At 37.2% G+C, this 25,600-nt stretch overlaps 2 protein-coding genes and 1 long non-coding RNA gene across 12 annotated transcripts in view; 2 read left to right on the top strand and 1 right to left on the bottom strand.

The window, feature by feature from the left end:
* Positions 1-16,025, bottom strand: part of TOGARAM1 (TOG array regulator of axonemal microtubules 1) — a 115,854-nt gene extending 99,829 nt beyond the window's left edge. For all 8 annotated transcript variants that reach the window (XM_015143616.3, XM_077940946.1, XM_077940949.1 and 5 more), the window contains exon 1: positions 13,748-16,025. In XM_015143616.3, the coding sequence (XP_014999102.3) occupies positions 13,748-15,793 (2,046 nt within the window). In that variant the 5' untranslated portion in view covers positions 15,794-16,025. The remainder of the gene's footprint in view (positions 1-13,747) is intronic.
* On the top strand, positions 911-3,927 carry LOC144330249 (uncharacterized). The gene is made up of 2 exons (XR_013396253.1): positions 911-1,808; positions 1,942-3,927. It is a non-coding gene; the product is annotated as an uncharacterized LOC144330249 (long non-coding RNA).
* A 225-nt stretch (positions 16,026-16,250) lies between the features above and the next one.
* The window catches only part of KLHL28 (kelch like family member 28), a 39,145-nt gene continuing 29,795 nt past the window's right edge, over positions 16,251-25,600 (top strand). Inside the window, exon 1 of one of the 3 annotated variants that reach the window (XM_015143611.3) lies at positions 16,251-17,360. In XM_015143611.3, the coding sequence (XP_014999097.1) occupies positions 17,319-17,360 (42 nt within the window). In that variant the 5' untranslated portion in view covers positions 16,251-17,318. 3 annotated transcript variants of the gene reach the window in all.

The raw sequence follows: 25,600 nt of genomic DNA, 5'->3' as shown, positions 1-25,600 counted from the left end.
GGAGTTTGAGACCAGCCTGGTCAACATGGTGAAACCCTGTCTCTACCAAAAAATACAAAAAAAAATTAGCCAGGCTTGGTGGTGCATGCCTGTAGTCCCACCTACTTGGGAGGCTGAGGCAGGAGAATCGCTTTAGCCCAGGAGGTGGAGGTTGCAGTGAGCTGAGATTATGCCACTGCACTCCAGCCTGGGTGACAGAGTGAGACCCTCTGTCAAAAAAAGAAGGCTAAAGCATGTCATACATTTAACACCTTTAAGAAGGCCAACATATTTAAAATTTCTCTGTGTGGGGTCTCATAGGAAGAACTACAAATTTTTCTATTTAAAAAGGCAGTCTAATTTTCTTCAATTTATGCTAAGGCTTCAGAAGGCCCAAATTATTATTTTATTTCTAGTCAATCAATCATATATATAAAGCAGAATATGAAGAGTTAGATGCATTTGATGGCTACATTGATCAATTTAACTTTACTTTGTTTTAGAAAAATGTTTAGAAATGAAATCACATAATTTAACTCAATTACTAGAAATAAAACAATTTAACATAATTGTATGCTTAATGTTCTGGTTTTAGTCGTTAGCAATTTTGAGCAAAATTATTGCTTTCCAGTATTTTTAAAATACTAATTTTTAGGTTTAGAAGTAGAGGGCTAGTATACAAATCTAGTTAGCAAGGAGAGATACTTCTGGGAGAAACTGATATCGAAACTATTTCTGAAGGAAACTGTAAGAATACAGGACCAAAGAAGCATTTTCATATTTTTAAATTTACTGTTAAAAACAAAATGTTCACTACTGATTTTCACATAAGGCATAAGAACCCCAGTATCATGTGCTGGTCTTATTGACTATACACATGATGACTGGTAGCTAAAAGTTTAAAATACGTAATAACATTACATTTCAGGTATTATTTTAAGAGTTTTTTTTTTTTTTAAAGGTAAAGCTTGATTAAACAAATGATCTACACTTGAGATAACTTTAATTCACTCAACAAACATCTTCAAGTGCCTCCTGTGTGCCAAGCACTGTGCTAAAGATACTGGATACTAAGATTAAAATAATCTCTGTTTTCAATGTGCTCAGAGTATAGTGGGAAATAAAACTTGTGAAGAATAAATTTCAATTCACTGTAATAAGAAGCACTGTGATAGAGAAAGCTTAGGATGAGATGGAGCATGTGATGAAAGAAGACCTCAGATAAGGCAACAAAGGATTAGATGTTATCCAGAAAAGGGGGTCAGAGGATGGATATGGAAGGGCAATCTAGGCAATGATCAGTATATGTAAGGCCAGAGAACTCAACAGGTTAAATGTACACAGGCCAGGAATAAGCATAGGGCAATTTTTGCGGAAGCAGTAAGAGGAAAGGGGGCTATTACTGAATTCTGTATTTTATCTTGAAGATTGTTGGAGCCAATGAAGGATTTTAACCAAAGTAAGTGTAATCAGGGTGAGATTTGAGAACTCTGAAAGGTGGGTTACAAGATCAGATTCGTTCTTAGAAAGACCAATTCTGAAGTCAGTATAGTTGATCCAGGAATCATTTTATCTTTACCATATCTCGTAATTTTGAAAAAAAATCTATAAACAGGGCTAGAAAACTAAATATAGTCACCAGTTGACTTCACTAAGATTTTATAAATCATGATACTCTCAGTACTACCAAAATATTATATCCAATGTTCTTATATTGTTAAAAAGGGAGTTATCCTAATACAAAAGCTGTGTTGTTCTGAGTCACTAGAAAAAAAAAAAAGGTTCAAACTCACTTCATTAAAAAAAAGAAAAGGTGGGGGAGGCCAGGCGTGGTGGCTCACACCTGTAATCCCAGCACTTTGGGAGGCTAAGGCAGGCGGATCACCTGAGGTCAGGAGTTCACGACCAGACTGGCCAACATGGTGAAACCCTGTCTCCACTAAAAATACAAAAATTAGCCAGGAGTGGTGGCACGCACCTGTAAACCCAGTTACCTGGGAGGCTGAGGTGGGAGGATGGCTTGAACCTGGGAGGCGGAGGTTGCAGTGAGCCAAGATCTCACCACTGTACTCCAGCCTGGGTGACACAGTGAAACTCCATCCCACCCACCACCGCCGCCCCCCAAAAAAAGGGAAGGGCGGTTTAGGAAATAAAGAATATGGAATATGGAGAAAATGTGGAACCTAAGTCCTTTAAGAAGATGTACACTGACCTTCAAAGACACTAAAACTAATACAATCTATTAACTTACATTAGACATAGCTATTCCCGCTAACAGAAAATAAAACTTGCTTCAACTTAGTATTTATTTTTACATTATGTTTAGGCTTTCACCTGGTAGAGCATCTATTGAGTTCATTAATTCCAATATAACACAGTTATTGGATGTTTTCAGTTGATCTATGTGAGAGTGGCTAATAAAAACATACACAGAAAGGGACAAAAATTCTGTTTTTAATCATTTAGCAATTTTAAGCAAAATTATTGCTATCTGGTATTTTAAAAAATATACACAGAAAGGGGTAAAGGAAACAAGATTTCTCTTTGTTAAAATGCTGAAGAAATTGGGAGAGCCAACCATAAAATTACACTCATCAAAAGTGTAATTAAAGCACTAAAGAACACTCCCCACCCCCGACCTTAATTGTACATTACTAAAGACCTATTTGCCACAGTTCTTTTATTTAGTATATCACGTCTACCTGTCAACAAAAACTTATAAGGCACGGTAAAAGGTAAAAACAAAGTCTGAAGAGACAGAACAAGCATCAGAACCAGCATTGGATATGGCAGAAATGTTGTATTAACTTTTTTTCCCAGACACACACACTGAAAGGGGTAAAGGTATCAGGAATTTTCTTTTTTAAAATGCTAAGATATTTTATTGCAACCATAAAATTATACTCATCAAAAGTGTAATTAAAGCACAATAGATCACTTCCCCACCTCTCACACCTTAATAGTACATTACTAAAGAACTATTTACCACAGTTCCTTTTACTTAGTATATTATGTCTACCTATCAACAAAAAATAATAAGGCACAGTAAAGGGAAAAATGAAGTCTGAAAAGACAGAACAAGCATCATAACTAGCATTGGATATGGCAGGAATTTTGGAGTTAACATACCAGGAATTTTCTAAGACTATAATTAATATGCTAAGGGCTATCGTGATAAAAGTAGACAACATGCAACAACAAACGGATAATGTAAGCCATGAAGCGTTGCTTCTAAGAAAGTACAAAAAAGAAACCTAGAGATCAAAAACATAGTAACAGAAAGAAAGAATGCCTTTAATGGGCTCATTAGTAAACTGGACATAGCTGGGGAAAGTATCACTGAGCTTGAGGATATGACAATAAAAACTTCCAAAACTTAAAGAAAAAAAGCCTGAAAAAAAGAGAAGAGAATATACAAGAACTGTGGGAAAATTACAATAGGTGTAACATGTGTACAATTGGATTACTAGGAAGAGAATATAGAAAAGAACAGAGGAAATATTTGAGGCGATAATTACTAAGAATTTCCCCCAGTTAATGTTAGAAACCTAACCACAGATCTAGGAAACTCAGAGAAAAACCAGGAGAAATGCCAGAAAAACTACACCTAGGCATATCATCTTCAAACTACAAAAAATCAAAAATAAAAATCCTGAAAGAAGCTAAAGGGAAAAAAAATTACCTATGAGGGAGCAAGGATAAGAATTACATCTAACTTCTCAGAAACCATACAAACAAGAAGAAAGTGGAGTGAAATATTTAAAGTTCAATATTGAGAGAAAAAAAACCCAAAACATCAACTTAGAATTCTTTTTTTTTTTGAGACGGAGTCTCGCTCTGTCGCCCAGGCTGGAGTGCAGTGGCCGGATCTCAGCTCACTGCAAGCTCCGCCTCTCGGGTTCACGCCATTCTCCTGCCTCAGCCTCCCGAGTAGCTGGGACTACAGGCGCCCGCCACCTCGCCCGGCTAGTTTTTTGTATTTTTTAGTAGAGACGGGGTTTCACCGTGTTAGCCAGGATAGTCTCGATCTCCTGACCTCGTGATCCACCCGTCTCGGCCTCCCAAAGTGCTGGGATTACAGGCTTGAGCCACCGCGCCCGGCCATCAACTTAGAATTCTATACCCTGGGAAACAGTCTTTCACAAGTGAAGAAAAATAAAGACATTCTCAGACAAACAGAAATTGAGAGAATTTGTTGTTAGTACGATGTACCTTGTAAGAAACATTGAAGTTTTTCAGAGAAAAGGAAAATTATATAGGTCAGAAACCTGGATAAAGGAAGTGCGCTGGAGGAGAATAAGTAAAGGTTAAAAAAAAAAAAACTTATTTTTCATAAACAGATCTAACAGAAAACCATTCAAAATAATAGCAACAATGTATTTGATTATGTATGCTTCTGTGTGTGTCTCTGTGTTTATGTATAAATGAAATGAATGACAGCATTAAACAGGTGACAGGAGGAAGAAATTAGGAATATTCTGTTATTATAAGGTACTTGGGTTACCTGTGAAGTAGTATATTGTTACCTGAAAGTGAATGTGGATTAGTTAGTTGTAAATGTGTATTGCATACTCTAGGGAAACTACTAAGAAAAAAAAAAAAAAAGGCAGCAGTATAATTGATATGCTAAGAAAGAAGAGAAAACTGAATCATGTTAAACTCTCAATTAAAACCACAAGGAGTCAAAAAACAGAAGACAAAAACAGGAACAAAGACCATGAGCAACAAATAGAAAACAACAGTTATGGTAGATATTAATCCAACTATATCAATAAACACTTTAAATGTCTAACAATTAAAAGACGGAGATTGTCAGAGTGATCAAAAAACAAGACCCAAGTACAGTAAGTTCTCACTTAACATCACCAATAAGTTATTCGAGACTGCCACTTTAAGCACAACAATGTATAACAAAACCAATTTGTTTTTCTCATCAACATTATAGCAAAATGATGTTGAACAAAATAGCATTAATGGAGGACTTACTGTATGTCATTTCACTGAAAGTCATGGTTTCCAAGAGCCTATTGAGGAACTTAAATAAGTAATTACTATATATGCTGTCTGTAAGAAATCCACTTTAAATATAAAGACAGATATAAATTAAAAGTAAAGAGATGGAGAAAGGTACACCATGCTAACATTAATCAAAAGAAAGCAAGAGTAGCTATATTAATTTCAGACAGAGCAGACTTCAGAGCAAGAAAAGTTATCAGGGATAAAGAGGGGTATCACATAATAGTAACAGGATTAATATTCCAAGAAAACAAAACAATTCTTAATGTATGCCCAACAACAGTGTCAAATTAAATGAGGCAAAGACTGATAGAATTACAAGAAAAAATAGACAAGCCCACTATTATAGTTGGAGACTTAATTACCCCTCAATCAGAAATGGACAGATCCAGCAGGCAGAAAATTCAATAAAGACAGAGTTGAACTCAACATCATCATCAATCAACTAGATGTAATCGATATCTATAGATTACTTTATCCAACAACAGACTGCACATTCTTCTCAAATTCACATGGAACACTAAGAAACACCACGTTCTATCGCCACACACACACACACACACACACACACACACTTTAACAAATTTAATAGAAATCATACAATATCTGCTCTCAGATCAAATTAAAATGGTGATGTGGTTTGGGTTTGTGGCCTGGCCCAAATCTCATTTCAAATTGTAATCCTCAATGTTGAAAGAGGGGCTGCTGGGAGATGATTGGATCATGGGGTTGGATATCCCCTTTGCTGTTCTCATAATAGTGAGTTCTCAAGAGATCTGGTTGTTTAAAACTGTATGGCATCTCTCTTTGCCCTCTCTTCCTCCTTTTCCAGCCATGTAAGAGGTGACTCCTTCCTCTTCACTTTCTGCCATAATTGTAAGTTTCTGAGGTCTCCCCAGCCATAAGGAACTGTGAGTCAGTTAAATCTCTTTTCTTTATAAATTACCTTGTCTCAGGTAGTTCTTTATAGCAATGTGAGAACAGAATACAGATGGAAAACCCCAAAATACTTGTAGATTAAACACACTTCTAAGTTACATATAAGTCAAAGAAATCTCAAGTGAAATTTTAAAATATTTTGAATTAAATGAAAATACAATGTATCTAGATTTGTGGTATGCAGTGAAAGCAGTGCCTGGAAGAGGAAATTTATGGCATTGAATGAATATATCAGAAAAGAAGAAAGATCTAAAATCAATCATCTAAGTGCACATCTTAGGAAACTAGCAAAGGAAGAGCAAATTAAATCCAAAGTAAGCAGGAGAAAAATAAAAAATAAAAAATTAGCATAGAAATCAGTGAAACTGAAAACAGGAAATCAACAGAAAATCAACAAAAACAAAAGCGGGTTCTTGGAAAAGATCAATAAAATTGGTAAGCCTCTGGTCAGGCTAACTAAGAAGAACAGAGAAACAAATTACTAATATGAGAAATGAAAGAGAGACTATGACTACAAATCCCGTAAACATTAAAAGGATAATAAAGGAATACTGTTAACAACTCTATGTTCATAAATTGGGTAACCTAGATGAAATGGATCAATTCCTTGAAAGACACAATGTGCAAAAACACATACAAGAAGATAAGGATAATTTGACTAGGTCTGTATCTGTAAAGAAATTGAATAATTGGCCGGGCGCGGTGGCTCAAGCCTGTAATCCCAGCACTTTGGGAGGCCGAGACGGGCGGATCACGAGGTCAGGAGTTCAAGACCATCCGGGCTAACACGGTGAAACCCCGTCTCTACTAAAAATACAAAAAATTAGCCGGGCATGGTGGCGGGCGCCTGTAGTCCCAGCTACTCGGGAGGCTGAGGCAGGAGAATGGCGTAAACCCGGGAGGCGGAGCTTGCAGTGAGCTGAGATCCGGCCACTGTACTCCAGCCTGGGTGACAGAGCGAGACTCCGTCTCAAAAAAAAAAAAAAAAAAAGAAATTGAATAATTAATAACGTTCCAAAACAGAAAGCACCAGATTCAGATGGGTTTACTAATGGACTCTACTAAACATTTTTTAAAAAAAATTATACCAATTTTCTACAATTAATTTCAGAATATAGAAGCAGGGAGAATACTTTCTGACTCATTCTACAAGGCCAGCACCACCCTAATACAAAAACCAGCAAAGACTTTATAAGAAAAAAAAACAAAAACAAAAACAAAAACAAAACAAAACAAAATCTCCACAGACCAATATCACCCATGAACAAACATGTGAAAATCCTCAACAAAATATTAGTAAATTGAATCCAACAATATATAAAATGAATAATACACCACAACCAAGTGGGATTTATCCCAGGTATGCAAGGCTGGCTCAACATTTGAAAATCAATTAATATAACCCATCACATCATCAGGTTTAAGAAAAATCACATAATTATATCAATAGATGCAGAAAAAAAGCATTCGACAAAAACTAATATCCATATATGATGAAAACTCTCAGTAAACTAGGAATACAGGGGGAACTTTCTCAATTTTATAAAGAACACTACAAAAAAGCATACAGATAACATCATAATTATGAAAAACTCAAAACTTTCCCACTAAGATTAGAAACAAGGCAAGGATGTCCTCTCTCATCACTGCTTTTCAATATCATACTGGAAGTCCAAACTAATGCAGTAAGACAAGAAAAGGAATAAAAAGTATACAGATTGGAAAGAAAGAAAATTGTCTTTATTCACAGATGACATGATTGTCTGCATAGAAAGTCTCAAAGAATTAACAACAACAAAAAAATCCTCCTGCAACTAATACATGATTATATTATAGCAAGCTTGCAGGACACAAAGTTAATGTGCAAAAGTCAAGCATTTTCCTCTATACCAGCAATGAACCAGTGGAATTTGAAATTAAAAAAAAAAAATTACCATTTACATTAGCATACAAAAGTAGGGTACTTCAATATAAATTTAGCAAAATACGTACAATATCTATATGAGGAACGTATAGAACTCCAATGCAAGATATCAAAGAAGAGCTAAATAAATGAAGAGATAATCCATGTTTGTGGATAGGAAGACTCAATATTGTCAAGCTGTTAGTTTTTCTCAACGTGATCTATAGATTCAATGCAATCCCAACCAAATTCTCAGCAAGTTATTTTTTGGACATCAACAAACTGATTCTAAAGTTTATAATGAGAGGCAAAAAACCCAAACCCAGAAGAGTGAACTCGACATGGAAGGAAAACAACAAAGTCAGAAGACTGACACTATGGAACTTCAAGATTTACCATAAAGCTACAGTAATCAAGACAATGTGTTATGGGCAAAAATAGACACACCAATGGAGCAGAGTAAAAAAGACCCACATGAATACAGTCAGCTGATCTTTGACAAAGAAGTAAGGACGATGGAGAAAAGACAGTGTTTTCAACAAATGGTGCTGCAACAACTGAACATGCACATGTGAAAAAATGAATCTAGAAAGAGATCTTACAGCTTTCATAAAAATTAACTCCAAATGGATCATAGGCTTAAATGTAAATTGTATAACTATAAAATACCTAGAAGATAACACAGGAGAAAACCTAGATGATCTTGGGTATGGTGATGACTTTTTAGATATGATACCAAAGGCATGATCCATGAAAGAAAAAACTGATTCACTGGACTTTATTAAAATTTTAAAACTTCTGCTCTGAGAAAATTAATGTCAAGAGAATGAGAAGACACGACACAAACTGGGAGAAAATATTTTCAAAATATACATCTGATAGGCCAGGCGCAGTAGCTCGTGCCTGTAATCCCAGCACTTCAGGAGGCCAGGGTGGGCAATTGCTTGAGTCCAGTTCAAGACCAGTCCGGCCAACATGGTGAAATCCCATCTCTATTAAAAATACAAAAAATTAGTCGGGCATGATGGTGTGAGCCTGTAGTCTCAGCTTCTTGGGAGCCTGAGGCAGAAGAATTACTTGATCCTGGGAGGCAGAGGTTGCAGGGAGCCGAGATCGCACTGTACTCCAGCCTGGGCGACAGAGCAAGACTCTGTCAAAAAAAAAAAAAAAAAAAGGGAACGGAAGGGGAAGGGGAAGGGGAAGGGGGAAGGAAGGAACCATGAAAAGACATAAAGAAAACTTAAATGCATTTTACTAAGTGAAAGAAACCAATCTGAAAATGCAAGATACTATATAATTCCAAGTATGTGACATTCTGGAAATGACAAAACTATGGAGACAGAAAAAAAGACCACTGGTTGCTAAGGGTTGGGAATGGGGTGAGGGAAGGAAGAATGTACATGTAAAGAACAGAGAATTTTTAGGGCACTGAAACTACTGTTATGATACTATAATGGTGGATACAAGACATGGATACACTGTCAAAACCCCATAGAATGTACTGAACATAAGACATGGATGCATTTGCCAAAATCCCATAGAATGTACAACACAAGAGTGAACCTTAATGCAATTATGGGCTTTGGGTGATAATTATATGTTAATGTGGGTTCACTGATTATAACAAATGTACCCCTAAACTACAGGATGAGGTGGGTCAGGTTGTTCTTGTGTGGACAGGGGTATATGGGAACTACCTGTACTCTCTGTTCAAATTTGCTGAGAACCTAAAACTGCTTTAAAAATTAAAGTCCAGACCGGGTGCGGTGGATCACACCTGTAATCCCAGCACTTTGGGCAAAGGCCAAGATGGGAAGATCACGAGGTCAGGAGATAGAGACCATCCTGGCTAACATGGTGAAACCCCATCTCTACTAAAAATACAAAAAAATTAGCCGGGCATGGTGGCGGGTGCCTGTAGTAGCTGTAGTCCCAGCTACTCTTGAGTCCAGGAGCCTGAGGCAGAAGAATTACTGTAGTCTCAGCTACTCATAAGGCTGAGGCAGGAGAATGGCGTGAACCCGGGAGATGGAGCTTGCAGTGAGTCAAGATTGCGCCACACAGCACTCTAGCCTGGGCGACAGACTGAAACTCCGTCTCAAATAAATAAATAAATAAATAAAGTCCAATAATTTAAAATATGTATGTATATATATTTTTAAAAACTGCACACATAAACTGTTTAGATATTTATTCCCTGTCCTCTATTAAAATAGTTCCTCTAAGACCTTTTTTGAACAAGTAATTACAACTTGATTTCTGGGTAAAGTTTTGATTTCACCACCGCATCTTTCAAAAGCAAAGTATGTCTATGCTGGCATTTCAGAAATGCACTTATCTTCAGATTCTTGTTGCTTTGGCCAGCACCAGAATCTTTTTAATAATATATACACTGACATCTTAGACTTGACACATGATAAGCAGTCTTAAGAGTAATGCTTAAAAAAAATCATCACTGCCAGATAATGCTTATAATACAAGGAAATAACATATAACCAGATTATATAAATCTGAAAATTATTTCCAAAAAATCTACACATTTTGGGATTGGAAGGAACCAGAGAGAACACTCAATTCACCTCCTCCCATTTGAGGTCTATTGCAGAAGGTCCAAACTCATTATTTGCAAGATATTATCTCCATACTTTACCCTTATCTACATCTCCAGTATCATCTGCTACTTCCCACTAGGCCCCTTGTGTCTGCTGTGCAAAAACTCCCCATTCTCTTATTAATTTACTAAGTTCTTTCATATAATCAGTGTCTCTAAACACGCTATTCCTTTAGTCTGAAATTCACTGAGATCTATCCACACGTAACAAGTGCCTATTCATCTTTCATCACACTGTTTGAATATTAATTAAAATTAAGACAAAAGACTTAATTTAAGAAAAGTTTGACCACAAAATTCTGACTGTGGAATAATTCTAAACACAAAAAGAACTGTAATGAAATCTTAAACTTTAGTAGGTAGTTGGTTGCTGTTACTGGTCTAGCAATTTTTTTTGGGGGGGAGGGTTACTGTAGGATACAGCATATGAATAAATATTGCTGGTGTTGGGAAGCAGGGATTTTATTATGAACAAAGGGAGATTCAAATATGGAATAAAGGAAGATGAGAAAGAACCCTGTAGTATTAGTTTTGAACTGGAGGTATTAATATAAATGCATTAAATAACAAGCGAACAAAAAACAGATACTCCTTGGTTCTGTCCACTGAAAGGGTGAAACCACAATGGCAAGAAATAGCAATGAGCAAATCTATACTCAGACTTTTGTTTTCAAATACCGCTGCCCAATAAAAAGGCAGTACTAGGACTTCTGAAAAAATGGCTGATTCCAAGTCTGAAGCAAGAAAAAACCAAAGTAAGGCTAAGCATCATGTTACTCTTGTTTTGTTTCATTTTGTTTTTGAGTCTGGGTCTTGCTCTGTTGAGCAGGCTGGAGTGCGGTGGCACAATCATGGCTCACTGCTGCAGCCTGGAACTCCTGGGCTCAAGCAATCCTCCCACTTCAGCCTCCGAAGTAGCTGGGACTATAGGCATGCACCACCATGCCTGGCTAAGTTTTTTTATTTTTGTAGAGATGAGATCTCACTATGTTGCCCAGGCTGGTCTCGAACTCCTAGCCTCAAGAAATCATCCCAAATATTATGTTAAGGAAGTGCTCAAAGACTAAAGAACAGTCATGTTAAAAGGACACAGGAGCCAGTCACTAGTCAAATTTGGGACACTTTTAGCACAAAAAAGTTAAAAAAAATTTAGTAACAAAAAATAATACATAATTATTACACATATAAGAAAAAAAAGAATTGCAGATAGAGAAGAAATGTTACAATGTTTTTAAATTACTCTTTTTGTAATTAATTTGTTATTATTATTATTATTATTTTTGAGACAGAGTCTCCCTCTGTTGCCTAGGCTGGGGTGCAGTGGTGCGATCTCAGCTCACTGAAACCTCAGCTTCCTGGGTTCAAGTGATTCTTTTGCCTCAGCCTCCCGAGTAGCTGGGATTACAGGTGTGTACCACCACACCGAGCTAATTTTTGTATTTTTAGTAGAGATGGGGGTTTCACCATGTTGGCCAGGCTGGTCTCGAACTCCTGACCTCAGGTGATCTGCCTGCCTCGGCCTCCCAAAGTGCTGGCATTACAGGTGTGAACCACCCTGCCCAGCCTTTGTAATTTAAAAATTACAATTTGGGCTGGGTGCGGTGGCTCAGGCCTGTAATCCCAGCACTTTGGGAGGCTGAGGGGGGTGGATCACAAGGTCAGGAGTTTGAGACAGGTCTGGCCAACATGGTGAAACCCTGTCTCTACTAAAAATACAAAAATTAGCTGGGCATGGCAGTGGGCGCCTGTAATCCCAGCTACTCAGGAGGCTGAGGTGGGAGAATCGTTTGACCCCGGGAGACAGAAGTTGCAATGAGCTGAGAGACTCCATCTCAAACAAAAACAAAAACAAAATTACAATTTGTAAGTCCCCAGTATAATAAATAATACAGATAAAGACCATTGATGGATGCTAAACACAGTGGGTGAAAAGTTGTTGGGGTATTCTTACGGTCTCCAAGTATCATTTTACTATTATGCTATATGCTAATTCTATATACTAATTCTAAGATTATATGCTAATTCTAAAGAGGAAAATGTACCTTTACAATGGAGAGATCTGGCTATTACCACCTTATCCAAACATTAAGCATTATCCAAAAAATTAAGCATCACCAGTGATGGGACAACCTGATATCATTTGCCTCATAATGTAATGTACTGTGAAGTTCACACTACTTAGCTTCTCCTTCATATATACGTATCTCCTATGTAATATTTTCCTAAAAATATTTATTTTGAATCTAATCAAGTAAACATATAAATTTAAAACTAGGGACATTCTACAAAACTACCCCAAACTCTTTTTATAAAAGGCCAAAGCCATGAAAAAACAAAGAAACAAACAACAAGCAGGATATTATTCTAGATAAAATTACAAGGAACATTAACCACATGAACCTTGACTAGATCCTGGATGATAAAAGTAAAACAAGAAATATAAAACACTTTTGGAGACAATTGGGGAAATTTAATTACAGGCTGTCTGCTACATATTACTGAATTACTACTGATAGTCTGAGGTGCAATAATGATTTATGGATATAAAGGAGAATGTCATTCCTAGGAGATATATGCTGAGATATTTAGGAGTGAAATCTCAAGATATCCACAATTTACTTTCAAATGGTTCAGCAAATATGGAGGAAATACGTCAAGATGTTACATCTGGTAAATACAGATGAAGTATATGGGTATTCATTGTACTCTTACCTATAGATTTGGAATTTTTTAAATAAAAGCTTCGGGGGTAAAATCTCAGTTCAAATGTCATATCTTCTGCGGATGCTTTTTTTTTTTTTTTTTTTTTTTTACTTTTCTAGTGGAATTATTTTTTCTATCTTCAGTATTCCTGCAGTCTTTGTATTTCTACTTTAGCACTTAGCGAATTTGTTACTTGCTAATTCCTAGGTCTGACCTTTTTCCTAAACTGTGTGAAACTGGCCTCATCTTCATTCCCAGAATTTAGCTCTTTATCTGGCACCTACTAGGTATTCAATGTTTGTTGTATGATGAGATAAACTGACATGCCACAGTAACAAACTCAAACTGAATCTAGGTATTGTCTATATCACATGTCTCAAACTTAATTAAATCTATCAAGCAGGAAGCCTATTAAATGGTCCTTTTTGATCTGTACCATTATAATGAGTACCCACATCAACATTCAGTGGATTTAAAATTGATTTAAAACAAAGCATAACATGTTTCCCTCAAGCAGACTCACCCTTCAGTCATCGCAGGCATATTTTCATTTAAATTCTTCACACTTTCGACTCAAGAAAATTAGAGAAGCATACCTGCTCTACATCCTTGGAAGTGGAGGTCTGGTTTTCTCCCATGATTCCAGGCTGCTCATTTTCCCACGGTAATTTATTTTTTCCTTTTCCTGCACTTAATACCCTTCGGGTACAAATAGTTGGACTGTAAGATCCATAAATTTGCATGCTATCCCTTACGTGGTCACCACAGTGACAGTGTGCACTCTGAGTTCTGTTACCAGCCAAAAGCCAGTCCGTATCTGCTCCATGTGCCAAATGGTTTGATCTACCCCCGGCAGAAGATGGCATCAGTACTGCATATTCCACAAATCCCTGCTCTGTTAGCCTTGGTAAGGTTTTCCTAGCCAATCTGGCCTGCACAGCATTCATCACTCCATCTCCATTATCTTGCAGTTCAACAGTATCCACAGCTTTAAAAAGGATGCTGGTTTTACCTGAGCCCATTGATGATGCCAATACGGCAAAAGCTTCTAAAGCTGCTTGGCGTACCCTGCGTTTGCTATCTACAAGAGCTGGGGCAAGATCAAAGGACAGTTTGGGCAAGTCAAAATCCTCACTAGGATAGGTCAGCAGGGAGCAGATGCAAATGTTCACCACCTCCTCTCTCACTCTGGAATGCTTATGTTTGAGATGTTCCAGGAGTAAACAAAGCACCTGCTGAGGTCCTACTTCCTTCATTAGCTTGAGGAAGATTTTCATGTATTCTTGTTTGATCACCAACTTGTTGTCTGCCAGTACTTTGACAGAAGCTGCTATAACTGGTCCCAAGAACTGCTGTACCTGCTCTCCAAGGCGAATAACCAGTAAATGCAGGACTTGAAGTGTGCCATGAACCACTTTGAAGTTAGAATCGTCTAATAAATTATATAGCAAACTAATGAAGCCAACAAGACTAGAATGAGGAGTAGAACTAGGGTTAAATTTTCCCAGCACCTGCTTTAGTTCTTCGACGGCCTGGGTTCGGTTCTTATAGTCTTCCTGATCCAATAATCGTGAATGCAGCTCCTGAGGAATAATCCCAAATTTAAGATTGCTGTTGGAAAGAGTCACTGCACATGGAAGGGGATCTTCAGGAAATCCAGAGGCTTCCAGTTCCAAATAATAAGGAACTTGACTTCCAAACTGGGACTCCAGGCGGCGATTGTAGTGTCTCCTCAGGGCAGAGGGGAGACGAGAAATATACGATTGAAACCTGTCTTGGCCAAGTCGCTCCCCAATTTGTTGAAGGGCGGAGAAAGCTGTCTCAGATTCTTCTTCTGTCTCCTGATCACCAAGCTTTCGGGCTAGGGATATTATCACCTCGGTGAGATCCAGACCAAGCAACAAGTCCTCAGTAGTAAGCAAGATGGGAAGCAGTAGTGCTGTGGACGCTCTAAGTCGGGCATCGGTACTTTCCAGTCCTTGCTGTATAAGCGTTCTCAGCACCTCTCCAGAACTACGTTTCAGACATATATGCAGGATCTGCAGCGCATCTTTCCGCAGGGCTGGATTCTCTTCCCGTAACGAGACAACTAGTTGAGGCAAAAGTGCTAAGCTAAAGGCCTCTTCCAGCTGGCCTGCCTCCCCCTGACCCCGGAGAACGTCTGAGAGAAGTTGCAAGCAGAGCCGCTTCTCATCACTACCTCCTTCCACAAGCACTCGGCCCAGTGCCCGATACAAAGCTTCCTTGCGTCGGGGGAAGCCAAGTCGACCGCCCCGCCGCGGCAAAGCAGCTTGCAAAGCCTGAAAGGCCTCAGAAGGATCCGGCGCGGTGCGGAGGAGTTGAAGGAGCCGAGTCTCCTCTTCATCTCCCCCTGACAAACCGCCTCCAGAATCAGACCAGCTGCTTGAGACTGCCTCCGAGGGCATCAAGAGGGCCGAGGCCAGAGGCGAAGTTGTAGTGGGGCAGGAACCGTGGTCCCCCGCAGCTCCACGGCAGTAGTAGTTTTTCTCTCCTCTCATAATGCCCCCAACTCCACTATCATCAGTCTCTGGGGCGGAAGGACGACTGCGGCTCTGGAGCCGATAGGCAGAGAGGACTGGAAAGGGCGGCAGCAGAAGCAGAGCGGAGGGCGCAGCCGCCATGCAGGGTCGTCAGGTGGCGGTGGTTGGAAGAAATCATTGCCGTCTCCGAAGGGCTCGATGGAGCCCGGACTTCCAGATCCTCTCCAAGCCCCAAGCTGCAGAAGAGGAAAAAGAACAGCTTCAGCCCGCCGCCAGGCCGCCCCCAACTCCGGGAGGCAGCCTCTGGCAAAATGGCCCCCGTCTGAGCCGTAGACCCCACAGCTGCCACCGGGCGTAACCAAGGGCACCACGTGACCAAACCGATTGCTTCCATGGTGATGTACCCAGCGCGGACCTCTTGACCCGGAAATCCACTTGCCGTGATGAATGCTGGGTTATGTAGTCCACGTCAGGTGTTGAGACTAGGCCAAAGTCTCCTGGAAGAGGAAGTCAGAACGTTGCAAACGTAGCTAGAGCGGAGAAGGGAGGAGGGGTGAAGACATTAGACGGATGTGACGCTTTCCTTGCTCTGGGCGGAAGTTGCCCGCCCCACCCGTAAGAGTTGGGGTTTGACCGGAGCTAGTGAGGATCCAGCCCAGGCTCCAGTTGTCCGCGGCTCCTCCTCCTGTCGCTTCCCGTGTGATTACTGGGACTCAGGTATTTTCCTTTTGCTGTCCTCCAGCGGTGCAGACTTTGGCAGTGTTTTGCCTGAATGCCACTGGTGCTAGAGTAAGAGGCAAAGGACTGAGCGGAGCAGGTGGAAAGAGAGACGACATCTTCTTGTGCAGGGCTGGTTACCCTTGTAAACGCGTTACTCTCTGCCACCCTGAGTAACTGTGATCCTTTCCTCTTGCCATCTGCTTATCAGGACAGAAGATCCGGACCACGGCCAAGCTCACAAATCGGGTACTTTTTTTCAATTCCTGGTCTTTGGGGCCTTTTTTCGCCCCCGCCCTCCTCCCCTTTCTCCTTTTGTCGACTTCTCTTAACCCTCCGGCCGTAGAGGGTTAATTTTTGTTTGTTTGTTTGTTTTTTGTTTGTTTGTTTTTGACCACGTTTCCTTACCCTCATCACTTTGCGTTTTCTTTACAACGTACATAATCTGGAAATAGGTCTTTTTTTTTTTTTTTTTTTCCCCCTGTAGCTAACCGCCTCTCCCTTAGACGTTATCAAAGTCTTTCCTTCTAATGCAGTTCCTCTGTGGGACTCTCCCCTTCCCTCCGCCCCCTCCGTCTGCCGCCCTAGCCTCCCTGCAGGATCCTCAAGCATCTCTGCGGCCTTTCAGTCTCCTAGAGATAGAGATTGCGAAGACAATTTCACTTGCGGTGGAAGTTCTTGGCATCACGGTTCTAAGAGAATTCTGCCCTGTGGATTTAGGAATAATAGTAGACATTTATTTATTTTAGGCGAACTGAGAATTTTGTGTGCATTTTCTCCTTATCATAAATGATACTTAAACGAACACAGTGGAGGAGCTGGCGTATCTAGTGTGAGCCTGAATGCTTTGGAGTGTGGAAGAGAGATTTTTTTTTGAAGGAGTATTAATACAATTACTTTTGAATGACTCGTGCGAAAAGTCTAAGTTATCATTTGAAGACCCAAATTTATGCACTTCAAATGCAAGTATTCCTACCCTTCTCTGTACCAGGTGGGATTTCTCTTAAATACTTTTTAAAGTCTTGGGATAATTGAGTCACATATGCTAAACAGCTTTATAAATAATGCTCCCAGCTGTTGCAAGCGCAAAAATAATTTCTGAATTTTTGCCTTAAATTACGATTTGAATATCAGTTTTGTTTTGTTTTTTTGGGGGGGTGGGGATGGGGAATAGACAATATAAATGAGGCTGTGTAAATATACATCCTATGTTTTGGTTTAAATTCTAGGCTGTTACTTGGGTTTTAATAAGCCATTTTCGTGTTTAAATGAATCTGCCTAAATTAGGTTTGGCTAACATGTTTCATTTTAGGGACAGGTTAAAGACAGGGAGGTGAAAAACAAGAAATGATTGTAGCAGTTGTCAATGAGAAAGTGTCTGTTTCTCATAGTCCCAACCTAAGAAGCTCAAATGTGTAGACCCATGTATTGCCCAGACTTGAGGAACCCAGTTCAAACTAACCTAGAGAATGATGTACACATTACAGTGCCAGTTTATGTTGAATCAGAATTTTCAAGTTGAAAATCCAGTGCGCTCTTTCTTGTATCGCAGAACTTGGGAAGCCAAGTTAATAACTAGAGGTTGTGTGGTAATCATGGAATCACAGAAAAGGACTTCGAAAGTCTTAAATGAGAGACGTGGGTACTTAAGCAGTTATCCTGCCCTTTTCCTGGGAACAAAGCAAGATGAGTCTTCCTTTTGATTGTTTTTTTAGGTCCCTGTGAATCACTGTACATTACAGATTGCAATTTATTTTATATCTGTTATATTTTGTCTCTTTGATTGAAGACTTAGAAGATGCATTAGTCTCCGTAGTGGATATTTAGGAAATGGGACTTCATCAGCATCACGCCTTACTAATTATCTTTTAGAACTATTTTGTGGAACGTAAATCTCATTCATTGAGTGTGTATTCTGTTTATTAAGCAGATTTTTTTTAAATCTTACTTTGGAAATCTAGGAATTCTTCTTATATTGACTTAAAAAGCCTTTCGTATTTAATCATATAGAGAGAGAGTACAAATTTATAATCAATTTTTAGAATAGTAGAATACACTGTCAGGTGTCTTATTAATAGTACACCTCAGAAGGTTAAAAGGAAGTGGTTAAGGATACATTGAAAATTGCAAATTCAGCTAAAACAAGTTTAAAATTTCAATAATTTCAAGAGTGTAGTTAAATTAGTGAATTATAGGAATGTGTGTGCTACATATGTTAATTTTTTTTTAGCTGAACTTAAGGGTAAACACAATTGCCCTAAAACCTCCTTTATTTCCAGAATCAGAGATAACATAGTAGTTCCCTGGGCGAATCACTATGATTTTTCTATGTTCTTACTCAAATTTTACAGACATCCAGGAATATTGAACATCAGTGTGAATTCTGTAAACTAGTAAGAATTTTGTATAGTTTGAGAAGTTATTGTGAAGAAATGCTATGCAAATGAAAGTTGCTATTAGTATTAACAAACAATTATAATAACACCATGTTTTGAGTATTTGCTATGTGCCAGGCACCATGCTAGGTACTTAGTAAATATTAAGTCATTTAATCCTCTCAAGAATTTTTTGAGGTTACATCTTCTACATTTGGACTGTGGGACATTTTATGGGTGTTTCCACAAAAGAGTAATTGGATAGAGGAAGAAAGTATAACTCACATTTGCTTAGAGCTTGGAGAAGGTTTTGGTGGAGGTCAGTGTTGAAACTTTAGGATAAAATTAAGATTTTTTTCCCATTATTCATATGTTTTATTATATATCAATTATATATTTTTTAATTTATTATTTTTTCTTTCAATCCTTGTTTGGTTGAAGATTATATATATTTTAATCTACCCTTTTTGGATTTCTATTCAAAATCTTTTTAGTTTCTTGTTTGAGGTAACACTTTAATAAGTTAAGAAATTATGAGCTTATTTTACAGCATTGAGTCAGTTTTCTTGATGTATATGAGTGATATATTTTCATCTACTTAGGTTTATCTTCCAAAGCCATTACATATTTCTGTCTTCAGTCAAAACTGTAATTTTAGAGAAAAATCCAACTTGTATTGCATGTTAATTACTATGTATAAGTTAACAGAATTTCACGTCTGTTGCAAACAGTTTTTCAGTGGACAGGGATTAATTATGTAACTTAGATGCCTGTCATAACATGGATTCAGAAATAACACAGAAGAAAGCAAGTTCCTAAAGTCATTACCACATTCAGTAAGAGTTCTGACAGGCTTCTAATTTTACTTTTGTTTGTCAAGTAATAATAAAAGCCAAATCTCAGATAAAAGGAAAATATCCTAACTTGTTCCATAGGCTCACTGATAAAACTATATACCATTATTAGTTGAATTATCCTATGAGAAAAGAACTGTGGGAAAGAAATTTAAGAAAAGAGCAGATGTGATAAAATATTCTCCTAATTTCATAGATCAGTTATTTTCTCCTTTTAAAGAAAACTGTCTCTTTGAATTTTTTTTTTTTTTTTTTTTTTTTTTTTTTTGTAGTAATCTTGATTTCTCTTCACCATTTATTTACTCTGGGTGTGATCTATATTTATATGGTGGCAGATAATTGCCTCCCAACTGATTTCAGCACCACTGTTTTGTGGCTTAGGTGTCAATTAAGTAGATAGGGACTAAACTCACAACTTGACCTTTATTAACTTGGTTTCAGAGGCTAAAGTTAAGTTACTGTAGACTATGGAAAGTTTGATTTAGTTTTAATTTCAAATAGATACTTTTTATTCGATATTGACTAATGCAGTTACCAAGATTCAGAATACTATTAAGTGTTTGCTTTATCGTTTAAAAAAAAAAAAAAGAAAGAAAGAACAAAAACTATAGCAGGGATATAGAGAAACCTGCTATACCAAATCTGCTTTTAGACAAATACCAGAAGGCAATGATTGTTCCATGGATCCTTCTTTATTTCATTTTAAAGCCCTGATGTATTTTTGTATCTAATGTGTGTATATTTTATAAAGATTTTATGTGAATGATCTATCCTCTTTGTATTTCTGTTCTGCACATTTTTAATTTCTTGTTTGAGTTAAAATTTTAATACAATTAAGAAATTCTGAGCTTATTTAATAAATGAGTCAGTGTAATAGAATATTTAAGAATTATGTAGACAGAGTGCCAAGGTTTAAATCTTGCCTCGGGGGCCGGGCGCGGTGGCTCAAGCCTGTAATCCCAGCACTTTGGGAGGCCGAGACGGGTGGATCACGAGGTCAGGAGATCGAGACTATCCTGGCTAACACGGTGAAACCCCGTCTCTACTAAAAAATACAAAAAACTAGCCGGGCGAGGTGGCGGGCGCCTGTAGTCCCAGCTACTCGGGAGGCTGAGGCAGGAGAATGGCGTGAACCCGGGAGGCGGAGCTTGCAGTGAGCTGAGATCCGGCCACTGCACTCCAGCCTGGGCGACAGAGCGAGACTCCGTCTCAAAAAAAAAAAAAAAAAAAAAAAAAAAAAATCTTGCCTCGGACTTAATTTCTCTGTGCCTCAAATTTCTTTATCTGTAAAATGTGTTATTTCTGAATCCATGTTATGACAGGTGTCTAAGTTACATAATTAATTCCTGTCCACTGAAAAACTGTTTGCAACAGACGTGAAATTCTGTTAACTTATACATAGTAATTAATATGCAATACAAGTTGGATTTTTCTTTAAAATTACAGTTTTGACTGAAGACAGAAATATGTAATGGCTTTGGAAGATAAACCTAAGTAGATGAAAATTTTACAGATAAAGAATAGTATTTACAGATAAAGAAAATTTTACAGAAAAAGTAATAATAACAGTACCTATTGTTGCTCTGAGGATGAAAGGAATTAATACATGTAAAAAGCTTAGAACATTAACTGGTACATATGACAGTCAAAAGTATTCTAGACGCTCTTTTGTAGAATAATTTCATTTTATGAGAAGTGATAACAATTATAAATTGATTCAGTAAATATTTTAAGCAGCTCGACATTGTTTGGCATTTAATTTTTTTAATGTAATGTGTAGAGAGCATTGTTCTAAGATTAAGAAAACATTCTAGTCCCAGTAACGTTTTTTACTAATTATGTATCTTGCTAATTCATTTAACCTCTCTGAACTTACGATTCTAAAACTGTAAGTCTTATTCAAAATTTAGTGCCTTATGTTTCTGTTGTTTAAGAAAAAACTCTCTTACTGTGCAAAATTTCAAAAACATGTAAAAGCAGAATAATATGATGAATATCTATTTACCTATCATGCATCTTCAATAGTTATCAACTCATGATGACATCTATATCCCCTTCCATTCCCTCATCCCCTATTATTTTGCAGCACATCCTAACAACATATTATTTCATCTACAAATATTTCAATACAGCTGATTATGGGGGCTCACACCTGTAATCGCGGCTCTTTGGAAGGCCAAGGCAGGAGGATTGCTTGAGGCCAAAAGTTCAAGACCAGCCTGAACAACATAGTGAGATCCCATCTCTACAAAAAATAAAAATAAAAAATATTAACCAGGCATGGTAGCATGCACTTGTAGTTCTAGCTACTCAGGAGGCTGAGGAGGGAGAATCCCTTGAGCCCAGGAATTCAAGGTTACAGTTGGCTATGATCACACCATTGTACACCAATTTCAGTATGTATTTGTAAAAGAAAAAAGCTCTTAAAAACACAACCACAATACCACTATTTAGCAACAAAAAATAGCAGTGACTAATTAATATATTAAAATCCAGTCAGTGTGTAAATTTCTAGCTGTTTTCTAAACATGTGGGTGCACACACAAGTGTATGGTTCACAGGTTGTATTTGATTGATATGTCTTTTAAATTTATAGGTGCATTCTCTTTATTTCTTGCAGTTTATTTGATGAAGAATTTAGTTTATTTTACAAGATTTTTCATAGTCAGTATGTTTTTGCTAATTGCATCTTTCTGGTATTGTTTAACATGATTTTTCTATTTTCTATATTTTGTGTAAATTAATAGTTGGAGCTAGAGAATTGACTGTAGTTTAATTGGCTTGACTTTGGTGTGTGTTGGGGGTGGGACGTGAGAATACTCATGGGTGTTATGTTTTTCCATCAGAAGGTCCAATTATCTAGCTCTCTCTCTTTTTGTGATATAAACAGCCCTTCACAATCAATGCCCAAGATTTATTAAGGATGCAAAATGGTAATATTCCATTATTCCTTCTTTATTTATTAACATGGATACTTTTAAAAAGAGAAATTTGGCCAGGTATAGTGGCTCATGCCTGTAACCCCAGCACTTTTGGAGGCCAAAGTGGGAGGATCGCTTAAGACCAGGAGGTCGAGACTAGTCCGGACAAGGTAGTTAGACCCTATCTCTTAAAAAACAAAAACATACAAACTCATCTATTTCAAAACCCAGTAGTACAGTTAGCATAGGAAAGGCATAATAAATGTTTGATTCTTTCTCTTTACTAGGTTTCAAATAATGAGTTGGTACATTAGCATCCTCCAGTGGTGACCACTAGGATTTTTTTTTAAGTATCATTATTAACTCATGCATTTAAAATATCTGATATCTTTTAATCAATTGCAGTTGTTAGTATTGATGATCAGTTTGTCCTGTCTTTGACTAGTGAAAGCCTATTCAGTTTGGCCCCTGAATATTTTTTATACTACTCTTGTAGTATTTGATAGCTTTCTTGCTACCTAGGATTTATTTATTTATTTATTTTGAGACAGGGCCTCACTCTGTCTCCCAAGCTGGAGTGCAGTTGTGTGATCACTGTGCACCGCAGCCTCGACCTCCTGGGCACAAGCAGTTCTCCTAGCTCATCCCCCCAAGTAGCTGAGACTACAGGCGTGTGCCATCACACCCAACTAATTTTTTTGTTCCTTTTTTTCTTTGTAGAGACGGAATTTTACCGTATTGCCCAGGCTGGTCTCAAACTCCTGGGCTCAAGCTATCCTCCCACCTTAGCCTCCCAAAGTACTAGGATTACACCACCTAGGATTTGGATTCCAAATTTGTCTTGACATCTTCTGCCCCAGACATAATATCAGCTATTTGCCCAAGGAGTTCTGTTCTCTTTGAGGGAAGTGGTATTTAAGGACTACATCTGAATGCTAGAAATGTTCTTTGCTACTGGGATGGTCAGTTTCTAGACCTTTTCAATAGACAGAGCTAGGAAATATAATTTATTTTTTTCCTTAAAATAATATTACATATATTTCCTTAGTATTACATGTATTTCATTTATATTTATATAAATATAAATATAATACTTATATTACATATATTATATATTACATATATTTCCTTGAAATATTACATATATTTCCTTAATATTACATAGATTTAATATGTATGTATAGCTCACATGTATTTTATATATTATATATTTATATATTATATTAATATATATTTATAATATATATTACATGTATATATCATAATATTAATATAATAATATATTGCATTTATATATTATATAATATTAATATGTTATATTTAATATTAATATACATCATATAATATTTATATATTATAAATTATATAGAAATTATGTATTATGAATATTTACTGTTATTTATATACATACATTTAATTAACATCTTAGTGTTATATCTTTATCTTCTTTTTCCCATACCAAGAATCCTAGATCACAGTGACCCTAGGGTTGATAGAATATCATATCATTACTCATTTGCTTTATAGCACAATGCACACATTAACAGTGTCACAATACAAATAAACAGTGTCCTCATCAACAATGCAATTACTGAAAACAGCGTAAGATGTATATTTTAGGGCATATTGCAATAGAGACTATCAGATTACTGTTTTAAAGTTATTTGGAATGGTATGGTAAGGCCCCTATCTAGGTACATATTTTCTTCCTTTGTATTTTCAAATTTCTTATGGATCATGTTTTTAAGATTTAATTGTGCTTTATAATTATGTAAAATACTTTTCTGATTCCACAATCAAATCTATAAAACAGAGTATATTCAAAGATGTCTACCTTCTATCTCTACCTTCTCTAGTTTATTCCATACCTCCTCTTGTAGGTAACTTTTAAAAGTACATATTGTATGTACTTTTTTTTTATTAGAAATTTTCTTTTTTTATTTCTATTTTTTAATAGAAATGATTATGTATATTTGTAATCTTCCCTTTCATAGATAAATGGTGACACACTAAACATACTTTGCTTAGATCAGGGAGATCACTGCAGAGTATTCCATACAGAGATTCCCTGTTCCTTTTCATTGCTGTATAGTACTCCACTGTGTGGATGCTCTATAGTTTTCACAACCATTCTTTCGTTGCTGGACATGAGAGTTGTTTTAAAATTCTTGGTCAGTTGCCTTTTGGTCTCTCAAATATGAGGAATAAGAAACATGAGTATATTCTTTTGTTTTTATAAATAGACCTGCAATTATTATTAGCCTTATGAATGTGTCTTTATACATTTTTGCCAGTGTAATTTTTGGATAGATTCTTAGAAGTAGGGTTGTTGGGTCAAAGGATAAATCCAAATGTAATTTTGCTAGATTTTGACAGATTTACCTCCAGAGGTTTTGTATCGTTTTCTATTCCCACAGTAATGAGTGAGATTTCCTGTTTCTCACATCCTCACCAACAGAGTATGCTGTCAAGAGAAAATTGTTAACTCTATGTATTAATGTATTTGATTTTAAGTGAAGTTGAGCAATTGTTGTATGGTTAAAACCATTTATGTTTTTAACAAACATCTGTTCATTTCTTTAACCAATTTTTCCTATAGGGCTAGAGAGTTTTAGAAATATTTTATAATTACTGATAAAAATTTTATATATGCTACAAATATTTTTCCCAGTCTCATTTATATTTTTACTTATGATTTCTTTATTCTAAGTTTTTAAAATGTAGTCAGTTTTACCTATTTTTTCACCAATGTCTTATGGATTTTGTTTCAAAGTTAGGAAACTGTTCCCTAATCTCAGGTTGTCTAAGTTTGTTTTCTGTTACTTATAACAGAATATCTGAAACTGGGTAATTTGTAAATATAAGGAATTTATTTCTTACAGTTATGGAGGCTGAGAAGTCCAAGGTCAAGGGGGCCACATCTGGTGCGAGCTTTCTTGGGGCTGCATCTGGTGGGAGCCTTCTTGCTGGTAGGAACTCTGCAGAGTCCCAAGGCAGCACAGGGCCTCACATGGTGAGGGGGCTGTGAGTGTGCTAGCTTAGCTCTCTCTCTTCTTTTTATAAAGCCTCTGGTCCCACTCC

The sequence above is a fragment of the Macaca mulatta genome, chromosome 7 (assembly GCF_049350105.2).
Source record: "Macaca mulatta isolate MMU2019108-1 chromosome 7, T2T-MMU8v2.0, whole genome shotgun sequence".
NCBI lineage: Eukaryota > Metazoa > Chordata > Mammalia > Primates > Cercopithecidae > Macaca > Macaca mulatta.
This window is presented reverse-complemented; position numbering and strand designations above follow the sequence as displayed.